Raw genomic sequence first — 26,123 nt, forward strand, 5'->3', positions numbered from 1 at the left:
GCAAAAAAATCCCTCTGACAAGGCACCATACTGATCTTTCTGAATCAAACTGTTTAGTTCTCTTGATTAGAATTTTTTTTAGGGAGTTAGTTTTATATGGAAAATGAATATTTTTTGATCAGAAAAAGTAATTTTCAGTGTAATATATGAGCCCTAGTAGTTATGACTGATAGTTCTGAACTAGTTCAGCTGTAGAGAATTCCCAGAGTTTTTGAGTTTAATTAATTGTTTAATTTTAAGTATACTGTTGTGGTAGTTTATTTTAATAACATTACCCTGTGTACTTGCAGATGCTGGAGAAAAGAAGCCTAGTCTGGTTGTATTGTAATTCTGCAAGGTTGAAAATGGTTCAGTATGAAGAATACTGACAGTTCTTTCCCAGTAATATTCAGTACTGCTTTAAAGTAAATTTTTAGAAAGCACTCCATAAAGCAGCTCTAAAACCTTTTATTTCTTAAGTTGTCTCAACCTGTACAGAAGGAGTAAAAGGAAACAATATAAAGAAAGATTAAAGAGCAGTCATTGTAGAGATCTCTATTGCTAGTTAATATGCTGCCTAATTAATAATTGAGCAATTTTATTGGGCTGACTCCTAAAGTACATGTGTTAAGATGACCTGCTTTTACACTGTAAGTTTTGCAGTTTTATTTTTGGGAATGGTGTATACAAAAGTTTATTAGAGAATGGTTACTGGTCTAGTTGCATGTTTCAGTGGTTGATCACTAGGGCAATAATGCTGGTTTCTGAGCACAGCCAGCACTTTTTCCAGCTGCTTTATAGTGATATCTTGAAGCTTAAAATGTAATCTATATGGGTAAGCCACAAAAGCCACTATATATTAAAGCAGACTCTGACAGTAAATCAAAATTGAACAGCTGGCAACACTACTAAAGTCATAAACTTATTTATTAAAAAAACTAAACAGAAGAATTATATTAAAAAGAGAGGAATATATTCTACAGACCGGTGGATATAGCTTAAAACCTGGAAAGTGCTGCAGATTAAGGGCCCAATTTATGAACATCTGTTCTGGCAGTTTCTGTGAGATTCTCATGTTCTTTACAATAAAAGTGTGAAACATGTTTTTCCCCCCATACTAATCATGCTTTTCTGCAGTTCATAAAACTTGCATTGAGCCTTATGCAACTGGGCCTGTCTGCTTTACACACTTGCAGAGTAATTACTGTTCATGAAAAAGTACTATAGCAACATCACAATCCCACCATATACACTTACCCTCACTTGTTCCAAGCAGTCTCATTGCCTTCAAAAGCACTGAAACAAGACTGCAGTTTCCTTCATATTTTTCAGCTTAGAGCATGGCAATGAACTAATAATGGAAGCAGGATGCTAGAGAGCAAACTGGACAGAAAAATATCTTGTACATTGTTTCTCTAAAATTGAGGCATACTTACAGTCTTTCAACTGTTAACTCCCCTTATCTCTTAATTTTGAAATAAACGATCATGAAAAAGATTATTTTAATTGTGATATTTACATGGAATAGGACCCTACTTTTTTGGTCATATTGACAGATATGTGAGGGTAAGCTTTAACATCTGATCTGCTTTGAGAGGAAACTGAAAAATCAAAAGTTTAAAACTGAGTGTCTAGTTCCATTGTCAGTGGTACTGTTTGGCTTTTGACATCAGTGTGACTAAGATATGTTTCAGAGATTTTAGCCACAAGCCTTGTTTTGTAGTCAGGCTTGGTCTGCACAGCAGAGAACATATTTTGTTCTCTATCTTTTGCTTCATGTCCAGTAATTCAGATTGAACTAGAGCAGATCATTTTGGAAGGCCATCAGTTTTTCTCTAAAGCAGTACAAGACTGCTAACATCCTGCCATTAGTAAACAAAGTCAGGCTCTTGACAAAGTCTGTGATTAGGAAACCAATACGTAGAAGGAATACTGAGCAAATGTGCAATAAAACCACTTTCCTTGTCTTAAACAGATTATATTGCTTTATTGATGGAAATGGTTACTTTTTATTTGAATGCTTTCTTTTCATTTGAATTTGATTACTTTCACTGTGTTATGCCTTATTTATTAGGTTGCAAAACCCCACGTGCTTTTGTAGCTGTTTAATCTGAGGGCAACGCTTGCAGCTGAGAATTCTCAGGACAGGAAAATTTCTGTGTACCTTTTGGCTACTTTCTCATACATTTAGGCTCATACTAACTGGCAGTAGGGAAAAGAAGGGATATCTGATAATCCTTTGGACAAAGAAATGTCATGTAGCAGCAAGGCATTTTGTGTTTCTATGCCATCCATTTTGGAACATTTTATAGCGTGGGGGAATCTCTGTCATGTTGATAGTGTGTATCCATTTCTGAAGTTGCTTAGCCAATTTTTTCTACAGCTCGCTTGTGGAATATTAAGAAACTATATTTCAGCAAAATGTATATTGTCACTGATAGTTCCTTCTGTCTTTCCATTGAATGATGCTCTTATGATTAGTTTATTTGTAGTGCTGAGGACAGTACTATTAGGAAATAAAGCATAAAGTGACTTACAGTATTTTAATGGTTCTGGAACTTAAGTTTTCATTTTGCTCTAATACAAAACATGAATTGGTGCACTCTGAATAATTTTATCTGCAAGTGGTGTTCAGTATATTAATGTCAGTTCTTAAAGCATGGTTTGTTTTTTTTTTTTAATAGAAGGGTCAGAAACATTAATGCTGTATTTGCTCTATCCTTGTGTTTACCTGTGGTAGATTTTTATTTTCAGCTTTTGATTTGTTAAAATGTACAAATTTAATTTGTATGCACCTGCATAAAATGTTTCACCTGTGACTGGGTTTTCATTTGTTTGACTTGATTTGTGCCCTGGATTTAGCAAGGAACTAACAACCCAAGAGAAATCAAGGCTTTGTATCATCAAAGACAATATCCCAGAGGCTATTGTCCCGAGGAAACCAAGGAAGGGATCCAGGTTGCAATACTTTTTATTGGACCTGACTAGAATGTTATGGATTTCTGGTTTTGATTAGCTCAGATTTTCATATTTATAGTGACCCTTTTGTATGTGGGTGAGCAAGGGAGTCAAGCAAATAGCTGCATCACTGTAATTTTCCATCTGCCTCTCTCTGGTAGGCTCTGCTGTCCAGGCTGGATTACTTGTCTCTCTTATTCCACTTTTTCATCTTCTTCATACTCTTTACACCTTGTCCCTTGTGCTTGGTGCAAAGGCAATGCTCTCAATGTTGTTGGTTTTCTTTTCATCCATAAATGACCAGGAAGTGTTGTGTCATCAGCCCAATATACCATGCTTTTGGTTCTTTTTTCTTTTTCTTTTTCTTTTTCTTTTTCTTTTTCTTTTTCTTTTTCTTTTTCTTTTTCTTTTTCTTTTTCTTTTTCTTTTTTTCCTTCTCTTCTCTTCTCTTCTCTTCTCTTCTCTTCTCTTCTCTTCTCTTCTCTTCTCTTCTCTTCTCTTCTCTTCTCTTCTCTTCTCTTCTCTTCTCTTCTCTGGCTTACTTTGCATACTTTCTTACTCTATTAGATGTCTTACAGAAGTTCTAACAGCTTGTTTGAATAAACTTGATAGATGAACTACTAAATTCTTTTGGTTTAAATAGTAGCTCTACTAGTGTACTGAAGAAGATTTCTTTTGGAGCTGTTACAGTCTACAGGGTGCATAATCCACATGAATTAATGTGGCATTTCCTTCATAATCCTGTGCATTTTCTGCCTTAGAGCTGCTTTTATGTTTTTTGTAAGAACTTTAGTAGAATGGACCTTTAAATATGTGTTAATATCCGGAATTGTTATATTGTCATAGTGTGCTTTTGTACTTAACATGTACAAGTAGAAATAAGCTTTGCTATTTTTATTCTTTCTGTGGGCTTTTTGTTAGAATTTTGTATTTAGTGCTGCGTATTAAGTAATTAGGCCAAGAAGGCAGAATTTTTGTGAGTATGCTGGTGCTTAAAAATGTAGCCTGCTGTCTGGTGGGGTATTCAATTGGGTTTAAACCATTGCCTAGCTGCCCAGTTGCTTTGGTACTTTAAAAAGTGCCCCTAGGAATGCCTGCTTTCATCTTTCAGTCTCTCAGTACCATTGCAAGTGTGACTCTAATGTTTAATTCTTCCAAAGAGGATGTCTAAATGTAGGGGAACTTCAATTATTTTGATAACCAAGCCAGTAAAGATATGGCAATATTAATGAGCTAGTTCTGACTTGAGTGTCTGAGTTTTTTTGAGTTTCTAAAAGAATTTGTGAATAACATTGGAACTTGTGAAGCCACTTCATTCTGGAATTAATTTTAGGATTGATCCAAGGGAAAAGCATAGTAGACATCACAATTCTATTATATTTGCAAAACACAATTTAGTTTATTTTGCAAAATGTTTCTGAAGAAACATAGAGTTAACTTCTCTTTAGCTAATAAAATCACTTGAGTGTGGTGTGCACTTAGTGTAGGGAAACTTATTTTGTGTGTTTACTCTACCTCACTTCTTGTTCTGGAATTATTTTCCCTAGTATCAGCACAGCTGCATCATCCATTTCCACAGTCCTTTTAACCTCCGCTTTTAATTAAAAAAAAATTAAATCAAATGCTGTTTAAAGCTTCCCATTTAGTTTTGGGAAAATAAAAGTTCACATCTAGCTTAGACGTGTGTGAACAGCTGTTAAAAGCCACAAGCAAAACGATACTTATAAAAGTGGTGGGGGGAATTTTAAGAGCAAGCTGCCAGTTTGAATGTACTTTTCAATAGCTCTTCACTTTCAGCCAAATGGTTTTAACAATAATTTTCTTTGAAAAAAACCCTTTTTTATAGGACCAGCAGCCCAAGCAGTTAGGCCAGTGGTAATAGGAGGCAAGTTGCCATTTCTCTTTAACTTTTTATGAAATTTTTCTTTGAATCTGAGGAAATTGCTCATTAGAGAGGTTGGAGGGGCTGATGTCCGCCCATGCCCACCCACGTGTAAGTACATCTGTCCCCATTTGATTCTAATGAGGGATCTTGTTCATTGAAATTCCCAAGTTCCAAGACTGAGCATAATACTTCCCTTGTGCCATATTTTGCAAGCATTATAGTCCTGCTCATGATTTAAGTATTTTGAAGTAATCATAGGATTTCTCTCCTTTAGTCCAGGTTACTAAATCCTATTAAAATCAGTTGGACAGAAACAGGCAGAGAGTTTATCTGATGTGGATTGTCTTCAGACAGTTGGGGAGCATCTCAGGTGTGGTCATTGAATGTTTTGTGTGGCAGCAGAGATGCTACTGAAGTTTCTTCAAAGCTGAAATTTTCTTTTTTTTTTAATTTTTAATTGAGGTTGTAATTTTAATGTTGGCTTGTAATCTTAGCAGAATACAGCCTGTCATAACTGGTGCTGTCACTGGTCTTGATACTTGTTGCTTTGCTGTGTTGGGGTTTCCACACTTGAGGAAATACCTTCAGTATCACTTTTGCTCTCAACTGTGTGGCCTGAGGTGTGCAGCCAAATATTTCATGTTCAAAGGCTTGGTGTGGCATTCATTTAACACATCTGTCTTTGGAATATGCCCTTGTTGGCTTTGCATGGGCAGATGGTGAAGATGAGTTGGGTTGCAATGTAAATTCTTTTTAGGTTAATTGGTCATTGTTTTCTCCTTATATGTCTGAGTATGTTTTGACTTCATATTATTAGAAAGTAAGAACCCAAAAAGCTTTTTTATCACTTCCAGTTTGTTGGATATCTCATTTTTATGTTTAGCTTGAATTCCCCACAAATTTCCTACTGTCATTTCTGAAATGAAAAGAAGAAACAAGTAGGACAAGCAAAACACCAAGTGAGTAATTTCCTTCTAACACAATGTGTATCCCTGGTGTCAAACTGCAAAGCTCTGATAAGACTGGGATTAGAATTTTAGGTATGAATATCAGAATTATCCTCAGAAATTGAGAAAAATTTTGATTATCCCAGTTTACAAAGGAGAGCAGTGATGACCAGAGGAATGAAAAAGCTTTATATGAGGAAGAGCAAAATAGATTGAGTTTCCTAGAAGTCAGAAAAAGACAAACAGGTATATAAAACCATGAAAAGAGGGTAGAGAACAATTACATGGCATCTTTTCAATACAAACCCAAGGAAATCTCATGCCTTTTGTTTAGGCAGCAAGCTTAAAATAAACAGAATAAATTACTTTTTCACATTGTGAGCAACTAAATTGTTGAAGTCCTATTCATTGTAGAAGCCAGAAGTGCACATGGCTTCAGAAAGGAGCCACAGAGACTTGTGAAGGGCTGGCCCACCAGTGGCTATAAAACATTTCAGCTGTATTCCTGCAAACCTGGAGATGGAGTGCCAGGCTGAGGAACTCAGGCTGCCTCAAAGTGGGGTGTGTATCAAGGAGTGATCACTGTAGTTGTACTGTTTCTTATTTTCCTGCCTCAGTACCTGCTGCTGAATGCTCTTTAAGGAAAGTTGCTGGAGTGGACTATGTTAGACCTTCAACTACCGGACTTTAAAAAACCCCAAATTCACTCTCTCAAGCTGTTACAACTCCTTCTCCCCAACTCCAAGCTCCAAAAAACCTTCTGGGACAGTGAACAAAACACCTCCACACATCCTTGCAATTTTGACCTCAGTGCCTTAGGTTGTGTAGCTATATTTGTGTATATTACTTTGTAGCTGGGTTGTTGGAACAGTGCAGGTGAGAGAATGTGATCTGGATTCTGGTGGTTGCTCCACAGTCTTATTTATTTTTCAATACAATTGCCTTTGGATAAAGTAATTAAGAAGTCTGGGGAACAAAGAGAAATACTGAGTACTCAGTAGTCCCTGGTTAATTTTAGGCCTTCAAGGTCCTTCTTTAAAGTATTTGCACTTAACCAGTTCAGCTGTGTGAATCTCACAGACTCTTCTGAAAACCCTGTGTCTTGCCTAGACTACATTAAAGAAAATTGTGATACTGAAAGGTTCTAAGAATCTAACATGTTCTTTTAATATATTTTTATTAATATGTTTTAAATGGAATTTTGATGTTGACATAAATTTGTCAAAGAGTGGTCAAAGTGATGGCCTAAACAAATGTTTAACCATTAGCTAAAAAAGTTTATTTACTATCCTAATTTAGAACACTTCACCGATGGAAATTGTGCCTGTGGAAACTCTTAATGTATATTAGAAGAGGAGGAGTATTCTAAGTCTCAAAGAAATTAGGTCATCAGCAGGGCTGTGCTAAAATTTTAGTAGATAATATCTTGGGGTTATTTGCCAGGGACTTGTTAGCTTCTTGATGCAAATTCTCCTTTCCTTTTCCAAACCTAGCAAAGGAAGTTCTACTGATCCTTGAGGAATTCAAACTATAAAAAATAGATTGGGTTTGTTTCACTGTTTGAGGTCATGACTGACCAAATAGTCTGGGAAAATACACTTTCATCAACTAAATTCTGCTTTAACTCAGATGTAGCTGATTTCTCTAAGTTAAAAATGGAATGAAGCAGAAACTCTTAAAATCAGCTTTGGTTTTAGGAAGTTTTAGAAAAGAAATGTTAAAATGTTTACAAAAAGAAGTTCCAGCTGAACCCTAACTTACTTAATATTTTTAAATCAACATGAATCCTGACAAAAACTTATGAGAGTGCATACATTGTGTTCAAATTTAGCTGTTCTCAGTGATGTATTTCTCACAACACAGCCTGGTCTGAGGTGGTTTTGTGATTGACTTCACCCACTTTCACTTTTGTCCTCTGCAGTCATGGTAGCACTGCATGGTTTTGTTCACTAATCCAGCATCAAATGAGCAGAACAAAGAGGAGTTCTTCTTTGAATGAACATGTGGATTCCTTTTCTTCTGCAGTGGTGCTATCACTTGAGAAGCTTTGGAAGTGCTCAGCCAGTAGCCCAGGAAAAGCCAGGATCATCCCTTTGATTTGCAATTATGGCAGCTTAAACTACTAAAGAAACTATCACTTTTCTAACTGATTCCAGGCCTGCCTCTTCTGCTGAACCATCTACTTTCTTGATGAAAGCCTTTTTGGTGTGAGATTGGTTTGGTTAATTTTATTTTTTTTCTGTTTGTGTGTGAGAGAGAAATAATAAGAGGGAATTGGATTGCTTTGGAAAGGCAGATGGCTGGGTTAGCTTTGATAAGAGTATAGACCCTCATTTGTAACAAATTGTGTATAAAGTACTTTTCTTATTCCCTTGGTTTCTTTATGCATTATATAGCTTTTAAAGTCTTGGACAAGGTTGTTAATGATTTTTGTTCAGTCCCTTGTAGCTAGCCTGATGACTTGGTTCCCTTTGCTCATCTGAGACTGGTTAATACAGTTAAGTTACAATATTAGTATAATCCCTCTTAGTGTGTCCACTATTTGATGTTTTAAATTTTTTGGGAAAAGGCTTTTGTAGCTTTTCCTCAATATCTGAGTCAATAATAGCTTTCTGTTAAGCTAATGAAGTTCTGGACCACATGTTCACATTATGATAGAAATTTATGTCAGGGAGAAATGAGCTGTATACTCACTCTGCGCAGAGGTAAGAAAAGTTCTTCAAGACAGTGATGAATCAACTGATGTATTGATTAAAATTCAGATAGGTTTTTTTACCTGCATGACTAGATTGTGATAATGAAGTATGTGAGTTGGCAAATGTGTAGGATTTCTACTGTCTGCTCTGAAATCATCATATTGTTAAGTAAAAGTAGTTTGAATTCAGTTCTTTGTAGTCTTTGAAATGCTGTGGCTCAGTTTAAGAATTAGCTGATAAATTTACTATCATTGATCTGAATGTGCTCGGGTTTAATTTCTCCTGTAGTTAATTGAAGTATGTTATATTTATTTACTAAGCAGCCTCACTTTTTTGCTTATAAAAAGTCATTTAATATAAAGTTCAGTTGGACTATTAATTTTTTAACTGCTGGTTGAAATCAGTTTGGCTTAGTAATAATTAGTTACAAAAGCTTCCAAATGGAAGAAAAACTGGGCTGCTGTTAAACAGGATTTGATACACATGGAACAGTTAAGCAGTAATAAATTGCCTAGTAACTGAGTAATTTCTCTCAGATATGTGCCAATCTTGTCTCTACATTGAAAAATTTTGGAAGAAGAACTGATGTTTGAAATTGCTTAATGCTGGAGGTTTATTGTAATAACAGTAATACTGACTTGGCCTGATCTTTGAACATTTAAGGCTTGCTTTTATATCCCAGTGAATGATTTCATGTTCATTTATAATTTTTGTTGTGGGAGAGTTCCCAGAGGGGTATGTAGGAGAAGCACTAAGTGTCTCCAACTCCTTATTACATCTGCTGGAACCACAAAGGAATCAGGCATGGAAGGGCCCTGGAGTTAACCTGGGTTGGCTCTGGTAGGAGCAAGTAATTCAGAGTATTGGATAAAAGCATCACACTGGAGAGGACAGCCAAGCACAGCTGCTGGCCTGGTGTCAACAGAAGCATACCTGTGGAAACAGTCTGTGTAGATGGATGCAGCAGTAGCCATCCAGAATGCTGGCATGGGCCCTCTGAGGAATTGGTTTTTTTTTTTAGGGGAATGCTTTTTATAGAAGTAAGTTTGGTATTAATAGTTCATTTCTATGGTTTCATGAAATAGATTACTCTGAGATATGTTCCTATGCATTATTTGGAAAACACTGTTTTAGGAACTGCTAGGTAAGGATAAGACTGTTTTTTGATGTTTTAATATGTCCAGATTTACTATTTTTTTTTGAAGAAAGTATTTGTCCAACTGTACTTAGTAGGGAAGGGGCTGTATAATGTTTGAATAATAGGCAGAACTGTAAATTGGTTGCAAGATTTTGTAGGGGTTTGGTGGGGGGAGGGCAGTTGGAAGTAGTTTTGATTCCTGTCTAGAGCTACAGGGTGCATCTCATATCTTAATAAATAGATATCTGCCTTTAATAATATGAAAAAATTAGTTTTTCAAATCCAGTAATGAGACTGACTTTGTTAACTTGCCAACCCTTTTCAGTGCTGAGAAGGAATTCAGCCCTTGCAAGCTCAAGGAGGCTGCAGTTCCACAATTGGTTGGCCTTGTGCTGAAGCACGTTTGCAGCTTGAAGTTACCATTGCTGCTCCATGGGAAATCGGATCTGAGACCTGATCTGGGTTAAACAGAGCAGCCAAAAAGAAATGGCTATTTTTAACATGGATCAGCTCACTGAGCTTTGTAAGCTCCCAGGAGCTGCCTGGCCTCCTAAGTAGGTGAGGAGGGAATAGTTACACTCTGGCATGAAGGTGGGGATGAAGAGCCAGGAGTGGGACAGGTGAGACTTTCCAAACTTCAGTAGGTCTTGAAACTGTGACTGCAGAAGGAAACAAATGTGAGTGACTGAAGGGAGGATGTAAGAAATGTTGTCTAAGTTTCCATAAGGATCACAAGATCCTGAATTTGTGAAATTATAGTGAGCTTTATATTTTATGGCTGTCAATCATGTAAATCGTCATTGAATTTTAGAATGGTATCATTTAGTAGTCCTCATAGTACTTAAATGACGATGACTGTACTTTGTCCTGATATTGATAAATTCTCTGATGATGTAGTAGATACATGAAAACTAGAGAATATTTTGAAAGAGATGAAGAAAAGCTGATCCACATATGGCTTGTGGATATATTGGACTAGCACCATCTTCTGAATATTTAGTACACTGCAACTTCATGTCTTCAATAATGCACTAAAGAACATTTAAAATAATATTCATTCAACTTAGAATTTCAGGAATTGCATTACTATAATATCTTTTTTTTTACACTCTGTTGACCTTTTGGAATTGTTAAATTCAACCAAAACAATGGACATTTCTATTTGGATTAGTAGGAAAACAAGCTTTTTGTTTTTTACCCTTTTCAACCTCTGTCCTAAAACATAACTTGAATTATATAAGGAGGAAATTTATTTTTGAAAAAAGCTATTAAGCCTAGCAGTTTGTCACTAGTAGCTCAGCTAAATCAATCTAAGCGGTTTTTTTGACTTTCAGTAATCCTGATAAAAAACAGTTTCATATTGAATCAGAGAAGAGTTTCTTTTTTTTCTGTCAGCAAGTCTTGTTTTAAAATGCTGGGGCAGTCATTGAAGTTCATTACAGGGAACTTTGGAAACTACTGTCAAACCCAGTAATGTCTAATCTAAAGAGAAATGTGCTTTTTAAAGTTAGGCACATAGAAATGAACTTGTCCATAGTAGTGCATATGAACATTTTAAAAATATAGTGCAGCCATTGCAGCATTGAAAATACTCTCAAAATATTACGAATCAAATGTTTCTGTGTTTCTTATATGTTGCTCTGTAAAGGGTAGTCTTAGACTGGTGAGGGAAAATGATTCTAAGTGGTATAACTTTTTTTCTTGTTGGTATTGCTAAAATGTTAGCAATTAGAACATGATGTGTCACTTGAAACTTGATTTTTTTTCAATGTATATGCCTAATTACTGTGTTTATGAAGGATACTGGATCAAAAAAGTGAAAGACTACATATATTACTTACAGAAAATTTTAAGAATGTGAGAAGAAATGCAGCAACTAGAGTTTCAGAGATACAAAAGAATTATTACATATTTTCATGGTCTACTGTATCTGAGTTATGGTTCTTCATTAACAGAATTTCTTTTTCTCAGGGATGGTTACACTAATGCTATTGCTGTATAATTTATAATTTAATTAAACATCCTTGTCTAAATGTTGGTGTTTTAGTATTCCTGTGGGGACTGGAATTAATCTACATGGTATTGAGCATTGGGGATTACGGTTTGTGTGAACACAGCTTATTTTTCTTTGCTTTGCTTTCTCAGCATCATTCAGTAAACATTTTCAACTGTGTTCCTGTCCTGTGCTGGTCACTGTGCCTGCCCTGTGATAATTGAACTAATATGGGAAGATAAATTCAGCTGGGTTGTGTTCTCCTGTCCTAGGCTTTTTCTCATTTCTCCTTGTCTTTAGGAAATAGGCACTCATAAAGATGTTTAGGTCTAGATTAACACATTTAACTTAACTTTATAACTTAAATTTCTCATTGGCACAAAGATTAGGAAGCCTGAACACAAGTGTAAAAGAAGATGAAAGATGACTTAGTACACAAGTAAATTAATGGCTCAGTGAAATTCCCTGTGATCTTAGCAAGGGACTAAATTTATCTTTTCATATGTGTTTCATTTTCCCTTTGTAAAAACAAGAATGGTACTTGTCTAATTTACTGGGAAGCAAATTAGTCAGCAAATGATCTGTTACTAATTGTAAAGAGCTTGTAAATTGGCACTAGGGCCATATAAGAATCTGACAGACTGGATAAAAAGCAACAGTGAACAAATTGTCTTCTCTCCAGGAGTAGCTTGTAATCTTAGGACATGTTTCTGTGTGGAAAGTAAAAACTAATTAACCATAGGTGTGAAATTAGGGAACATCAAAGTCTTGTGACATGATACTTTTGAGAGAGTAGCATTAATTTGCTGGAGCCAGGCTGTTCATTCTCCATACCAGAATGCACAAAAGTGTTTCCTGTTTTTTTTCATTCACAGCCCTCTTGGTTTGTTGGGCTTACCCTAAGGATGTGTTTGTTTAGGTCTGTACACTGCAGTAACCAGATGCATCATGAAATCATCTGCCCAGAGGTGTGTGCAGCACATCCATACTCCTTGTGCCTCGATTGATGTGTTTGAGTTCACTGTCTGCTGCGTCAATAGATCTTCAGTGTTACTTGGCCACTTGAGTTGCAGAACACAGTCAACAGTGCCTTTCCTCCACCTCTCTTGCTTTCTGTGACCTTACCCTCTCAAAAATAAAAAAAAAGTAGAGTACTTCCAGTTATGTTTTAATCCTAAAATAATATTCAAGGTGACTCAAATTTGTATTAGTTTAATGATATAATCTTTTCTGAATACTTGTTTCCAAAAATGTCAGCATTAGGGGTAGGGGTAAGTGGTACAGGTACCTAACAGAAGAGATCAGATTCCAGCTGTCAGTGTAGTCTTAGTCCATTCAGCCAAATGAGAAATGGTTGCAAGAAGTTCTGCCAAGAATTTATTAAAAATGAAAATGGGAAATGTCTAGCTGGGAAAAAAAAATTCTTATTTTCTCTTTAACTGTCTCTTTAAGCTGTGTAAGCCAGTCATCTGTCATCCTAGTTTTGAAAAGAAACTTGGGTGTATTGTTTTTCCTTCATAAGAAATTTTACTTTTGGATGAAAATATGCCTGCTGTTTGTATTTGCAAAGGTTAACATCATCTTAAAAATGGCCTGCCATCTACCAGGCATTAAATATGCCTGTTATTAGGCAAGAATCCTGTCACACTCTTTAGTTAACTGCACTTGGTGTACTGAGAGGGAGGCATTTACTTCTGACTGCTCTTCTTGTTTTCTGTTGAAACCTATTTTAAATCTTGCAAGTGTTAACCTCATTAACCTAAGATGCTCAAGAAGCACTGTGTTTTAGAGCTTTAGCAGAAGTGCTGTAATTGTTTGTTGTTTAACAGCGTTTGAAATTCTCATTTAATATGGGATATGTTTTGTAAAGAGAAGCTAATGTAATAACTGCAGCTTCTTTCATAAAAGCCAATCAGAGAACTTGTCATGCTAAACACATTCTTTTGTATTATTTCCCATGTTAGAACAAACTGTCAACCTCATCAATTTTATTTTAATGTGTGAAATATTCTTATTCCAAGAAGCTCAGATTTTGTGTCTTTGTATGACCTTTTTTGGACAAGAAAGATAATTCCACATAAGCTTTGTACAAATAAGTGGAGGCCTTTGTGAGAGTTGTGCGTAAAACCAGGCAAACCTCATTCACAGGCATGACGTCTTTCTGTTTTTAAGCAGAGACCTAGGAATTGTTCACCTTTCCTTTCCCATATTAGGCCTACATTTTCATGTCTTGTGTCTGTAGGAATTTGTCTTTTGGAAGGCACTCAAATCATGGATTTGTCATTTGGAAAGCTGTATTTTTCTTTATTGTAATTGAGGAGCATATTTGCTGATAGTTCTATTTTTTTTAGAGGAGGAAGTGTTACAGTGTTTTGTGTAAATTACAAGAGTTTTTGAGCTATCTTTTTTTGCTTTCTGAAACGAGTGATTTCCTGTTGTAGCTGGAAATGTTAAGTGTAGTTTTTAAAGTATTAAAGTGCAGCACCACCTATTATTCTGCCTTAGCAAGACTTCTAATACAACATTTGATTTGTTACTATGTCCTCATAGGAAAGCATCAGCAGTAGAGTGTTCATGACAGTGAGAAAGTAAACACATGCTTGCAATCAAATTAATGTATTTCATCTGTCTTCAATTAATAACAATCTGTCATGCTATCTATCTGAGAAGTGGCATAAACAGTTTATTTTGTGTTTGGAATAACTTCCTGGAGGTAGTTAATGTGACATGTAGCTTGTCTGACATGAGTATAACCAGATCAACACTCTAGATGTTTTCTTGATAACCTAAAAAAATTACTGAGAAAATCTGTACTGGAACTATATTTATATTTCCTTTTGAGCTTCCTTAAATCAGAGTAAGGGCATAGTTTTCAGACCTTCCATGAAAGAGTTTTCTTTTCTTGGCAGTTACACAATTTTAGTGTGAGAAAAAGATTGAACGTATTAACAAAAAATTAACTATGAAAAGCTGCAGTTTGCACTCTAACATTTGGGATTGAATATTTGAGAATGTGTTCTGTAGTAATTTAGAAGTACCAAATCGAAACAGATTTTCAAAAAGCTAGCTGATATGCAAAGTCTGGTAGTGCTTCAGACCAGTTTGTTGGCAAGTTAAATTATTGTTATTTTCTGTATAAATAGGATTATATTGGATAATAATAATTAGATATTAGATGCTTTTTATTTACACAGAAAGAACCCTTGTGTCCAAATAGAAAATGAAAGTGCAGTTGCTTGAAGTTCTAAGTAACCTATTGAAATACTTTTTAAAATCTAAGGCATAAAGAAATAGCTCCATGTTTTAGTGGGAGAGCAGGAGGTTGCTGGAAAGCTACGAAATAAAAATATTAGGGAGATGGTTTTTTTTGTTGCTCTTTTTTTTTATTTCACTTTTTTCTTTGGCTTGATGGTACAGTTAGGATTAAAACCAGATAATATTGCTTATGGCAGAAGAGGCTTGAAAGGGGGTTCCTTCTGGCCAGAGCAATGGGCCATGCTAAGCTATTCTCTGTTGACATGCTATGAGACAGAGGTCTGATAAACTGGAAAGTAATTCCTTTTGCCTAGAATGTTGTTGTCAGTGTTCAGCTTGATTTCTGGTTTATTTTTTAGAATAGTGGATATTTGGCACCTCCTGGAGAAATCCCTCTTTTAATTCCCTTTTTCATACACGTTTGCTTACGCACGGAGGAAGCGGAACCGTCACGTTCTGGAATTAAACTGACTGTGCTTGTTGAGCAGTGTGCACTGCCTGAGGACAGTGCTGCATAACAGTGGTGTTGTCCTCAGTCTGCTAAGTTTTCAGGTGCCCAAGCCAGCTTTGTTCTTAAGAAATCAGTCAGAAATTATACCAAAAAATAGGATGAAAAAGACATTGTCATATACAGACCCCTTTTTTAATGACCCTGGAGTATTTTCAGAAGAGAAAATGTGTACATAATTTTAAGCACATGTAAATCAAATTAATAAATTATTAAAGCATTTTACTTGTCATGTCTGTGTGGGCTAATCGTGATAGCTCATTATTTAAACATTATGTAATTGTATACCTTGTGTGCACAGCTGCAAATACTTTGCAGAAAGATTTATATTTCATTTTTCACAGCATACTATAAAAGAACATATTTTTGTGTGGTACCATAGATTAATAAAGATGTTTACTCATAACTTTAAAACTACTCTTAGTTATATTGAAATATGAAATAGCTATAATATGTAAGATAAGTAAAAAATCAGAGAGTTGTAACTTCATTTATGTGTTCCTACCAGTTTTAATGGAAAATACTGTTATCAATTAAAAAAAAGTTCATCTTAAAGAGAACTGCCCCTTTGCAACTGAATCCTTTGCAGTTTTTACAATTCAAGGTCTGAAAGCAAGAGATTGTCAGATTTGGGTGGAGAGGCATCCCTTTACTGAAACTCTAAACTGTCTCTTGTTTCTTTCCATACATATGGTTTCAAAAGTGGATGAGTTAATTATCACTGGTATAATCATTGAAAACAGCTTATGGTTTGCAGTGTGATCTCACAATCCAGGGGAAGTCCCAACAAGGTATCAAACGCTCAGATTTGCTTCACATGCATTATACTCCATGCTGTCCTCAGCAAGTACTGTCACTAGTTTCTCAGCTGCTTGGAGGTACCTGTACAAGTTACAGACAGTTTTTGTGTTTCTTCCAAAATTAGGAAGAAAGGAAGATTCATGGAAAATGGATGTTTTCCTACTTAAAAAAACCCCTGGCATTTTCCATGGAGCTCTTCTCCCATGAAAGAAGAGACTGGCAGTCCTGGGGGAAAGAGAGATAAATAAAATGAGTAGCAGCCTTAACATTCTGCACAAATGATGCTCTGTTGTCTTTGTGTGTGCAATTATTTACTTACATAGTTTTGAAAGATTATAAAACCAGAACACTCATCATTCTTCTGACTGATTATACATATTTTAAAGTACTTCCTGGCTTTGAACCAGTTGTATTAGGTAAATAGTTACATGTATTTTATTATTACCTTCATTTTAAGACAATACAGTTCTGGGATTAGATATCACACTCTACTCCTCACAGTAAACTGCTGAGCTAATTATATTGGTCCTAGCTCCTGGATTTTAGAGAACCAGTTGAGTTCAAGTAGTTTTTAAGCTGCTACATCAGATATGGTGTAGTGGAATGGAAATGGTAGTGCGTGCATGGTTGGTGCTGTGTGGTTCATTGCAGGCCATTTTTTAGCTTATGGAATGACACAAGCATCTAAATAGTGGAAGAGAAACAACTTTGACATTAATTTATTTACCATTAGGGGTTTCAGAGCCAAAAGCAGCAGAACTATTCAATCAAGATGGAATTGCTGTTGAATGGCTGGGTGTGGGTAGATTGTAAAGCACTCATTTGTGTTTTATCTAGTACTTTTAAAGGTTTTTCCATTCCCTTGCCACAGCCCAATAAACTAAAATTTCAGTGACTTAATTTCTAAAGTAAATTCATATAGACTTTTGACTTTGAAGAAGAATTTATGCTGTCTCAAGTGTTTCCTCAGAATTTTTTAATCATAAGATAGATGTCTTGCCTTGCAGTATTTTAAAGTATGGTTTCCTTTTCCATTTTGATTTAGCATTGTCCATGAGATTTTCACTGCAAATAATTGATGTATAATAGCAATTTGAAGGGTAGTTATTGAAAATCCTTTTATAGATCACCTGAAGATATAACCTAATGAAGTCTCTCTGGTTATAACTTAATCTTACTTTTTTGTCCTTCTTTGAAATGTCACTTGCAGTGTTGTTCTTACAGGTGTGGGGTTTTTTTTTTTTTTCTTTTTTTTTTCTTTGCTGGTTTTGGCTGGGATAGAGTTGGTTTTCTTCCAAGAACTCTTCAGGAATGCCTTAGAGGGAGTATCCTTGGGATTTCTGTGGGAGTTCAATACTTTCCTCCTAGATTCTGTTTTCTCTTTTCACCTCACTAGATCTCTGTTTAATCTCACCTATAAATCAAAATGGAACTCCCTGGAATTCATGAGAAGCAAGCATTTTAGTAAGTCTTACCTACTTTTGCAGCAGTAGATGTTGACCTGTGCTTGCTCAGAGATTTTCATTGGGTCTGTTTGCCTTGCTGAGAGCTGCAGCTGAATTCTCAAAGTTTCTAATCTGTTTTTGTTGTTCTGGTAACTTTATGAGATACCTGTACATACAGATGTGTATCAGCCTGTTATGGAACAGCACTTTATCTTGCTAGTGTAATGGAAAGGACTCTTCATACTAAAAAAGCTTAAAGATGAATGTTTACTCTTGTTTTAGAGAATCAACAAGGTGGGCTCTTTAGAGGACAAACAAGGCAATGGAGATAAATTTTGGAGAATATCTGGCAGCCATGTATTTTTTGTAGTTGTCACTTGAGGCTTTTACTGTGTATTTCAGGCATAAAAATGATCAAAACTGCAACAGCCTATATTGTGGATGCCTTTTCTTTGAAAGGGACTTTGGAGGCTGCTGAGCCCCCTTTTCCTGTCCTCATCAGGCTAGTCAGGCGAACAATGCTATCTCCCTCTCTTTCCCCCATTGCTCATGATGTCCCTCTGCTTCTCTTGATACAAGTTTTCATGTAAGTATTCCATTTAGTGCAAATATATTAAGTGGTTCCATTCTAGCCAGGGAATTAGCAATGTACTCCTTTGACATTTTAACTATTGCTTTCATAATGTATACTTTTAACTGCCCTTTCTGCCTGTTGATCCCATTTTTAAGACATTTAGAATTTTTGAAATGGTAGATCAAAGGAATACTCTCACTGCATTCTCCAACATTTATACATCTTGGGCTTGCCTTAGCTTTTCATGATCAGAAAACATACTTTAATGCAGATAGGAGAGTTTGTATTCAAGCACTCAATCAAAAATACTGGTTTGTAATATTTGTGTGCTGTAGAGTGCCACTATTTTCAAATAGTTAAATCTCTTTCTACTTCTCTTGTGTCTTGTGTCCTCTTGTCTTCTTTATTCACCCCATTGTGAATCTCTAGCCATCAGTTTGTATTCTACTTGGTAAAAATGAAGCTATTAATTTTGCCCTGCTGTTACCCCCTTTCTCATTCCCTAAAGATGAAGAGGATGACTGTACCATCTGGCACGTAAACGTCGCTTTGGGCTTTTCTCTAAATGTTTGTGTTTGATGTGTGGCCAAATCTTGCAGATTCCTTCTTTGAGACCTTTGTTAGATATGGCCTAGCATAGCCATTACCAGAGTTAAAAAGTTCTCATTTTTTATCTAAATTTCAATAATTCCTTTTTCTTGGCCATTGCTGTGTTATCTAGTCATTTAGAATATTCTGCAAGATCATTTTCCAGGTTTATAAAATCAAACGGTATTTATGTATCTTATTCGCTTTCTTTCTATCCAAAACTTATTTGTCTTTGCTGTTAAACTTTTCATGGCTTAAGTGCATTCTCATATCATTCTTCATCCCAAGATGCCTATTCCTGCTGTTAATTGGCTCATCATATGAGCCCACATTGGCCAGCTGTTCGTTTTCTGTCTGTAAAGTCCCTGCATTCCTTATAAACATCTTCTTGAGAAAATCATTTTTCTCCTCCAAATCTCTCCCTAAAGTCTTTTTGCTGTGATGTCTAAATAAAAGCTGGACAAGACTTATCTCCCGGTGTGCTAAGAATTCTGCCTGTTGAGCTGACCAATGTCAGATGTTAAAGAAAAAGGACTGGAGGGTAACTGCTCACTGTCTTTAGCTGATCTTCAGTAACTCTATGATTATGCCCTTGGCCCGTGGGCAATGCAAAGGAATTGGACTTAGGGTCATTGTCCTTCATTGACTTCAAACTGCAGTTTTGGGTAGTTGAATATTTATTAACTCTTGAAACTCTTCTTGTGCTAAAAATGCACCATTTTTCACCAAGAGCTAACATAACATGAATCACCTGGCATTTTCTGTGGGCTCTGAATGCACACATGGACTGTCACCTGGCAGTTCCCTGGCATGACAGTGCCTCTACAGTTCAGAGGAGACAGCCCGAAATTCAGGAGGCAGAAAGTGAAGTACTTGTGACTGGGGAGAAGTACTGAGAAGTACACAAAGTTCAAAAACATAATTACATCTTGATTTTTCACTTTCAGTGTGTTTGTTTCTATGATCTTGTGTGCTTTAATTTCTCTTCTGTAGTAAAGGATATACTCTACTGACCATATATTATTATTGATGTTTCTTCATAGGAAGTAAGAGGCATTTGAGGATGATTTCTAATATGCCTGTGGCATTTTTTTCCTGGAAATCCATCAACCTTTTAGCCTGTTGTTTTCTTTGTACACTCTCTATTCTCTCCTTCCTGGGAAAGAGAGTTTGAGAGAGATTGTAACTAGTGAACTTGTTTTTATGAATTTATGTAAGCATGTCATGGTCTTTTAAAGGAATATAGTGTAAATGCTGTCTATTTATCTCTTTATTTAGTTCTGTTGTAATTGTGTGTAGGTTTTTGGAGTTCAGGTATAATCAGAGAAGTATAATGAGTGAAATCTGGAAGTGGGGTTTAAGTTCCTTTAAAAGTTCATGAAATGAAAATAAAGAAAACACATTTTTATTTTTCCCAAAAGAGTAATCTCACTGTTGTTTTTTCCAAGCTGCACTTAAAACTAATATATGAAGCATAAAAATAATAGTTAATAATGAAATGTTTTAGGCAGTGTGCTGTATTTTATTCTTAAAGGCATTTCAAAAGAGTCTATCTTTTATCTTGGAAGTTATTTTTCAGAGAAAAAAATTAAATGCATGCATTAAATGTAGTCATTGTTATTGACTACAGGCTTTATTTTAGTAAACGTATTTGTTGTTCCCTTTTTAAATGAAACTTTATTATATAGTGGACATTTAGTATTATGGAAAAACTATACTAGAAACATTAGTGTTAATAGCTTAGTATTTTAGTCCTTCAGAAATTAATGTCTGTGGTAACTGGATGATTTTAGGCCTGTTCTTACAAACAAGGCCTTACTGATGTGCAAGGAACAGTAATACGTGTCAAAAACTCCACATTAACCAAGGTAAGCAGTATAAATGGGGTGTAGGAATCCCCTGTTAGGCTAAAAATCTCCAAGAGAAAATCTCCAGAGCCTACAAATTAAAGACCTCCAATATCATTTAAAAATAAAGCCTTTTATGTAGTAGGAGAGCATTTTTTCAGCTGATAATCAAATAACACTATTATACAGGCTTACTAGATTTGCAAATTTACAAGTTTTTACAAGTCAGTTGGGTCCCTTCCTCAGGAAATCAGTTGAAGTTTTTTTTTCCTGTATTAACTCAAAGAGCTTGCTTGTCCTTAAATCCTTCTGAATATATTTGCCTTATAATTTGACTACATTGAGTCAACACCCTTATAGGAACTGTAATGCAATAAAAAAAAGAGAAACTGTTCAATATAGTTTCCAATTACCTTAGGATCAGATTGGAGAAACTGGAATGTACACAATAAAACCTGCACAAGACTTGAGTTCTGTGAGATTTTGGAAGCAACCAGTGCTTTTCAGCATAAAAAACCATTTGAAAGCTTTACTCTGTTTCCAATGGTTGTAAAGTGATAAAAATAAAAATATGTATGTGTCCTGAAATATGCATTTTACTTTTCTCAACCACACCTTTGTGGAATTGAAAGTCTCATATGTAAGTAACTAAGCATCACTGCTTTTACTCAGTCAATTTTTTTATTATAGAGAATGTTTTTCCTTTGCCATGTTCAGCAATAAAATTCTTTATAACTTATTTACATTTTTACTTTGGAAAAATATGTCGATTCAGATGTGCCTGGTGAATTTATTTTGTATAAGTCCTCAGGTTACACTGGAATCCCCAAAATGCATCTTGCTTGCAAACAGAATATGGAATATTAGTTCTGTCTTGTTTTAGTATGTTGCTAGCAGCAAACTTATTACAAAATATTTGAGTGTATCCAGAAATAAATTTGTACTTTGAGATATGAATTAGTTGCATTTGACCATAAAATTTTAGTTGTGGTTTCATTTTAGTTTTGCAAATAAAATTAGTCTGATATAATTAATTGCTTTTATTTTAGCAAATGATTATAGAGAGAAAGAAACTTGCATTTGCATCTACCTGTAAAGTAAAGTATTATATCTGATGTGTTGCCAATGAATAATTTCTAAGGTCAGTAACTAAACAGGCTCCAGTGTAATAATTTTTCATTTCTTCAACTTGTTTTTAGTTGATTTGGAGCATATTCGCACAGTGAAAGCTGACAAGCACCAGCGATTTTGTCAGGAAAACAACTTCAGTAGCCATTTTGTGTCAGCCAAGACAGGAGATTCTGTAAGTAAGGAAAAACCCCAAACTTGTAGATGTCTGTAGTTTTTTTTCAAGATGCAGCAGTTATATTTTACTTCACAACTGTTGAGAACTCAGAGTGCTGCAGGCCCTTTTTTGACTCCCTTACTTGCATGAAAAGTAGATCTTTGTATGAATGTGTATTATTCTTATTAAATTACAGTGGTTTCTCATCTGATTTTCAGTTTGAGGTACAGATTTTAATGGAAATGATCTGGCTTATACATCAGTGTGAAAACTGAGACCAGCTAAATCTCTGTTTGCTGTCAGCCTGTAGTTAAGTACATTTCTTCATTCCAGGTGGAGTCCCATCTATAGACCATCAATATAGAATTTTCCAACAATTGGTAAATAATGTGACAAGATCCTGTTGCAATAAAAGATTTTAATATGAGTCCTGAGCCATGAGAGACATTCCCTTTGCAGCTCCATTGAAATTTGAACATTCTGACATTTGTACCAGATGCTTTTCAGAGTACATTTTTGAACAATCTTTTGACTCTGAGCTAACTGGGTTATTTGTTTTATTTGGAAGCGTATGAAAGAAAAGGTTCTTTTTCAGTTGACACTATCAGTCAAATTAAATAATTTTGTATTGTTTTGCTTGATTTCTGTCTCATGCCTAATGAGTTTGTCATTCCCATAAAACAGTGTTGTATCTGTCTCCTTAATATTACTGTTGACAAGAAAGTTTACTTTACTTTAATGTTATTGCATAGCAAGACCATGGCCAAGTACATGGAAGTATAGTCCACAAATGGAATCACTTGTTAAGGTCTTTGATTAATCTTGTGCAGTGAGCTGCCTAATTTTTTAAGATAATAGTTTTTCTGTAAAATCTAACAATGCTGCTGTTAGAAATGCAGTGAGTCCTGATTCTCTTTATAGTTTGTGTTAAATCTTTGGTATATTTTTTTGTTTTAAGTGTGAAAACACAGGCTTTTTATGCTAGAAACAGAAGAAAAAAATCGGAATACTACATTTAGTAAAATGTGCATCTGGTAAAATGTGCATCTGATAAAATATATTCTTTGCACAAGGAGACTACCAAAATCAATTCATTTTATAATTGATACATTTATAATTTCTAATTATGACAGAATCTTTATTTCAGCTTTTTAATTAAGTCATTAATTACCTCAGCATCCACTATATATACTGATTGTACTTTTCATAGCTTACTGTTTAAAAACAAAAGTAAATCTGAACATGACTAGAAAACATTAACAGGAAATCTCTGCCTAAATATCTACTAACAAAAGAAGTAGTTTCAATAGTTCATTTTTAGTTTCAATATAAATTTGAATTATCCCTTTCACTGCTGCTGCACACTGATCATTCAGAAGATGGAGTGTTTATCCTAGACAGTGATTCAAGAAGAGGCATCCATTGCTACTGTGAATATAGACTAAAGGAGTCTTACTCAGTTAAATGATTTGTTTTGTTTATATCAGATCTTTTCAACAGACTTATTTGCAAAAGGTAATTTTGTGTGTATAGAAAATTCTGAAAGTCATCTCAGGGGCAAAAAAAAATCATGGAAGATTTATTATTACTAACTGTGTTACTGTCCACCAAATCACATAGCTGAAGCAATGCACTTGTGCTTGAAGTTTATTGCACAGTGTCCTCAGGGCAGGTGATGCAGCTCAGAGCACCTGAGAGCTTGGTGTGGGTTAAACTAGGTCTCTGAGCCTCAGAATCTCTGTTCAGTGTGCCCTTTCTTGTTGTGTAGATGTTGGTAGAACAGACCAGTGCTATACCAAGGAGTTGAGAGAAAGAGCAATTGTTTTGGAAGTCACCACCCTTCATTGGTTGTGCCACTAATTTATTTCTGGTTTCCATCTTGGGTGTTAGAAGAGATTGTGTAAATAGTATTTTACTTAATTTCACCGAAAATGATGGTGAGCATGTACATAGAACTTTTTTTTTGTGGGTGGCAGCTGCATGATGCAAACCAATATTTGTTAGGTATTTAGATGGTGAGCTCAGACATCGTTAACAGCCCTGCAGATAAAATATAACCTGCAGCTTGGCAATACAGTGTTTAGCAGCACTGCACACTTAAACTGCTCCTCTTGAACATGTCATATTCTTTAATCACATTTAAAATGCAGTTTTACCTAAACAGTGAGATAGGTAGACTGTCTTGAGATGAATTAAAGCACTTGTTTAAAACAGCATTGCCACCCAGTATTATGTGTTAAACCATGTCCAGATTCTAGCTCTGCCAGGCTGCTGCTCAGGCTGTACAACATCCTGCTTGTTCCTAGATACTTCCATTCAGTGAATGTTTTGTAAGAGTCTTCAGAAGTCTTTCATACTGCTGTTTTTTGGACATATGTAGTAGAGATTTTGGTGATGTCGATGCACAGTTCTATTATTCTCAGTTTCAGAAACCTACATCTCTTATTTCACAATACACTGGTAATACATTTTTGTGCTCAACATTAGTGAATACCCTTATTCATATTTTATAGCACCGAGAGTAGGATTTGAGAGGTGGGTTGTGTAAAAGCTTGTTTAAACTTAGGTCTCTGGAGGCAAAGTAGAAGTGTTGCTTAACAATCCAGCATACTGTTCATTCCTTGTACCATTGTTGAGTTATTTTCTCAAATTTTTAAACAAAATTGAAAGTACCAGATGAGGTTTTTTTCAGATCTGTTTTGCACAGGTCATAATTTTGTATATCATTGTTTACTGTTCAGGAATGGTTTGATATATTTGAAAGAACCTCAAGGATGTCTGTTTTTAATCATTGAAATGCAATTTATTTTCTTTCCATAGGTCTTCCTGTGTTTTCAGAGAATTGCTGCTGACATACTCGGCATCAAATTAAACAAAGCAGAATTGGAACAATCACAGGTGATTTTCCACAAATACATGGATTTTTTAGTATTTTATTTAGTATTAAAAGTGTTTTTGTGGATTTATAACTGTTCTTTAAATAAATCCTCATTTATTGTTCTGAAGGTGAATATTTGATTTCACAACAGCTTTTTTGAAATATAATGATTCCTTACTTATCCATCATGATCAGCTCTCTGAAATAAGAAAAAAACATGTTCAGAAATGAAGAAAAAACTTTAGTTCTAAGGATATTTGTTTAAAAATAGCGCTTAAGATTAGTTTGGCAATTAAATATGTGTGCATATACAGGTAGCATGGAAGATATTAATGATATTATATGCATGGGTTTAAACTGAAATTTTTTTCTACAACCCAGTTTCAGAAACCTCTAAAAGAAAGATTATACTACTGAGGCAACCCTCTGTAATGACATTTGAGATTTCAATTATTTAAATTTACTTAGTGAACCCAAATGTTGCTATTCTGGTGGTGTAATAACCTAGATCTGCTTTTCAATACCAGTGTTAAACATGTACCACAAAATAAGTGAATAAGTTTATTTAAAATAAATGGCAAAGCATTTCTTATGTACAGCTTGGTCTCCTTTTTGAAATATACAATAAATATTTAATTTCTGAAAGTGCTTTGCCACAGCAGTGTTTGGAATCTGTGTTGAAGTAGTTAACTAGAAAACTGTATTGTAAACAGTGAAATTGTAAAATAAACTTACAGAGCATACTTAACAAGCAAATTAGTTTTAAAAAGCTTTAATTTATGGGCAAAGAAATACTAAGTATGTCTTTTAAATGTTCTTTTACTACTAAGGTACCATCCATCTATTATTTTGAGCTCTGTGATTATTTGTCTCTAAATAATTGAGCACATAGAGTTCTTCAATTTTTCTTTGGTTGTTTAGCTAGCACTGGACTATCAGTCCTAGACCTCTCTGTGCTATGAATGGTGTTCTGTAACTCAGGTGTAAGATTGTAGAAAGGTGTGTAATTAAATTTAAAGGAGAGTGATAATAGGGTTATATGGAAAACTGTATCATTCTAAAGAAAAGGTCTGGTTATAGATTGGTTTTAAAACAGGAAGCTCCATATAGCCCCAATTCAAGAGTACATAATTATGTCAAACTGGTATCAGATTTAAGTAGGCTTCCTTCTACTTTAGTATTGTAATTAGCTTTTAATTTTGTTGAGTAGATCAATGGAATATATGGGTCAGTTATATTACACAAGTTGCATTAGCAATAGCCTTTAAATAGTTAATTTGCATAAATTAAATACTGTGGCATATATTACTGTTGATGTGAATCCAGGCTCTAATTATCAAAAAAAA

The 26,123-nt window shown here is 35.0% G+C and overlaps 1 protein-coding gene across 2 annotated transcripts in view; it reads left to right on the forward strand.

The window, feature by feature from the left end:
* The window catches only part of RAB28 (RAB28, member RAS oncogene family), a 63,496-nt gene that overhangs the window by 31,926 nt on the left and 5,447 nt on the right, over positions 1-26,123 (forward strand). For both annotated transcript variants that reach the window (XM_054632590.2, XM_054632589.2), the window contains exons 5-6: positions 21,814-21,917; positions 24,720-24,797. In XM_054632590.2, coding sequence (XP_054488565.1) covers positions 21,814-21,917; positions 24,720-24,797 — 182 coding nt within the window. The remainder of the gene's footprint in view (positions 1-21,813; positions 21,918-24,719; positions 24,798-26,123) is intronic.

This window comes from Agelaius phoeniceus, chromosome 4 (genome assembly GCF_051311805.1).
Source record: "Agelaius phoeniceus isolate bAgePho1 chromosome 4, bAgePho1.hap1, whole genome shotgun sequence".
In the NCBI taxonomy this organism is placed as follows: Eukaryota; Metazoa; Chordata; class Aves; order Passeriformes; family Icteridae; genus Agelaius; species Agelaius phoeniceus.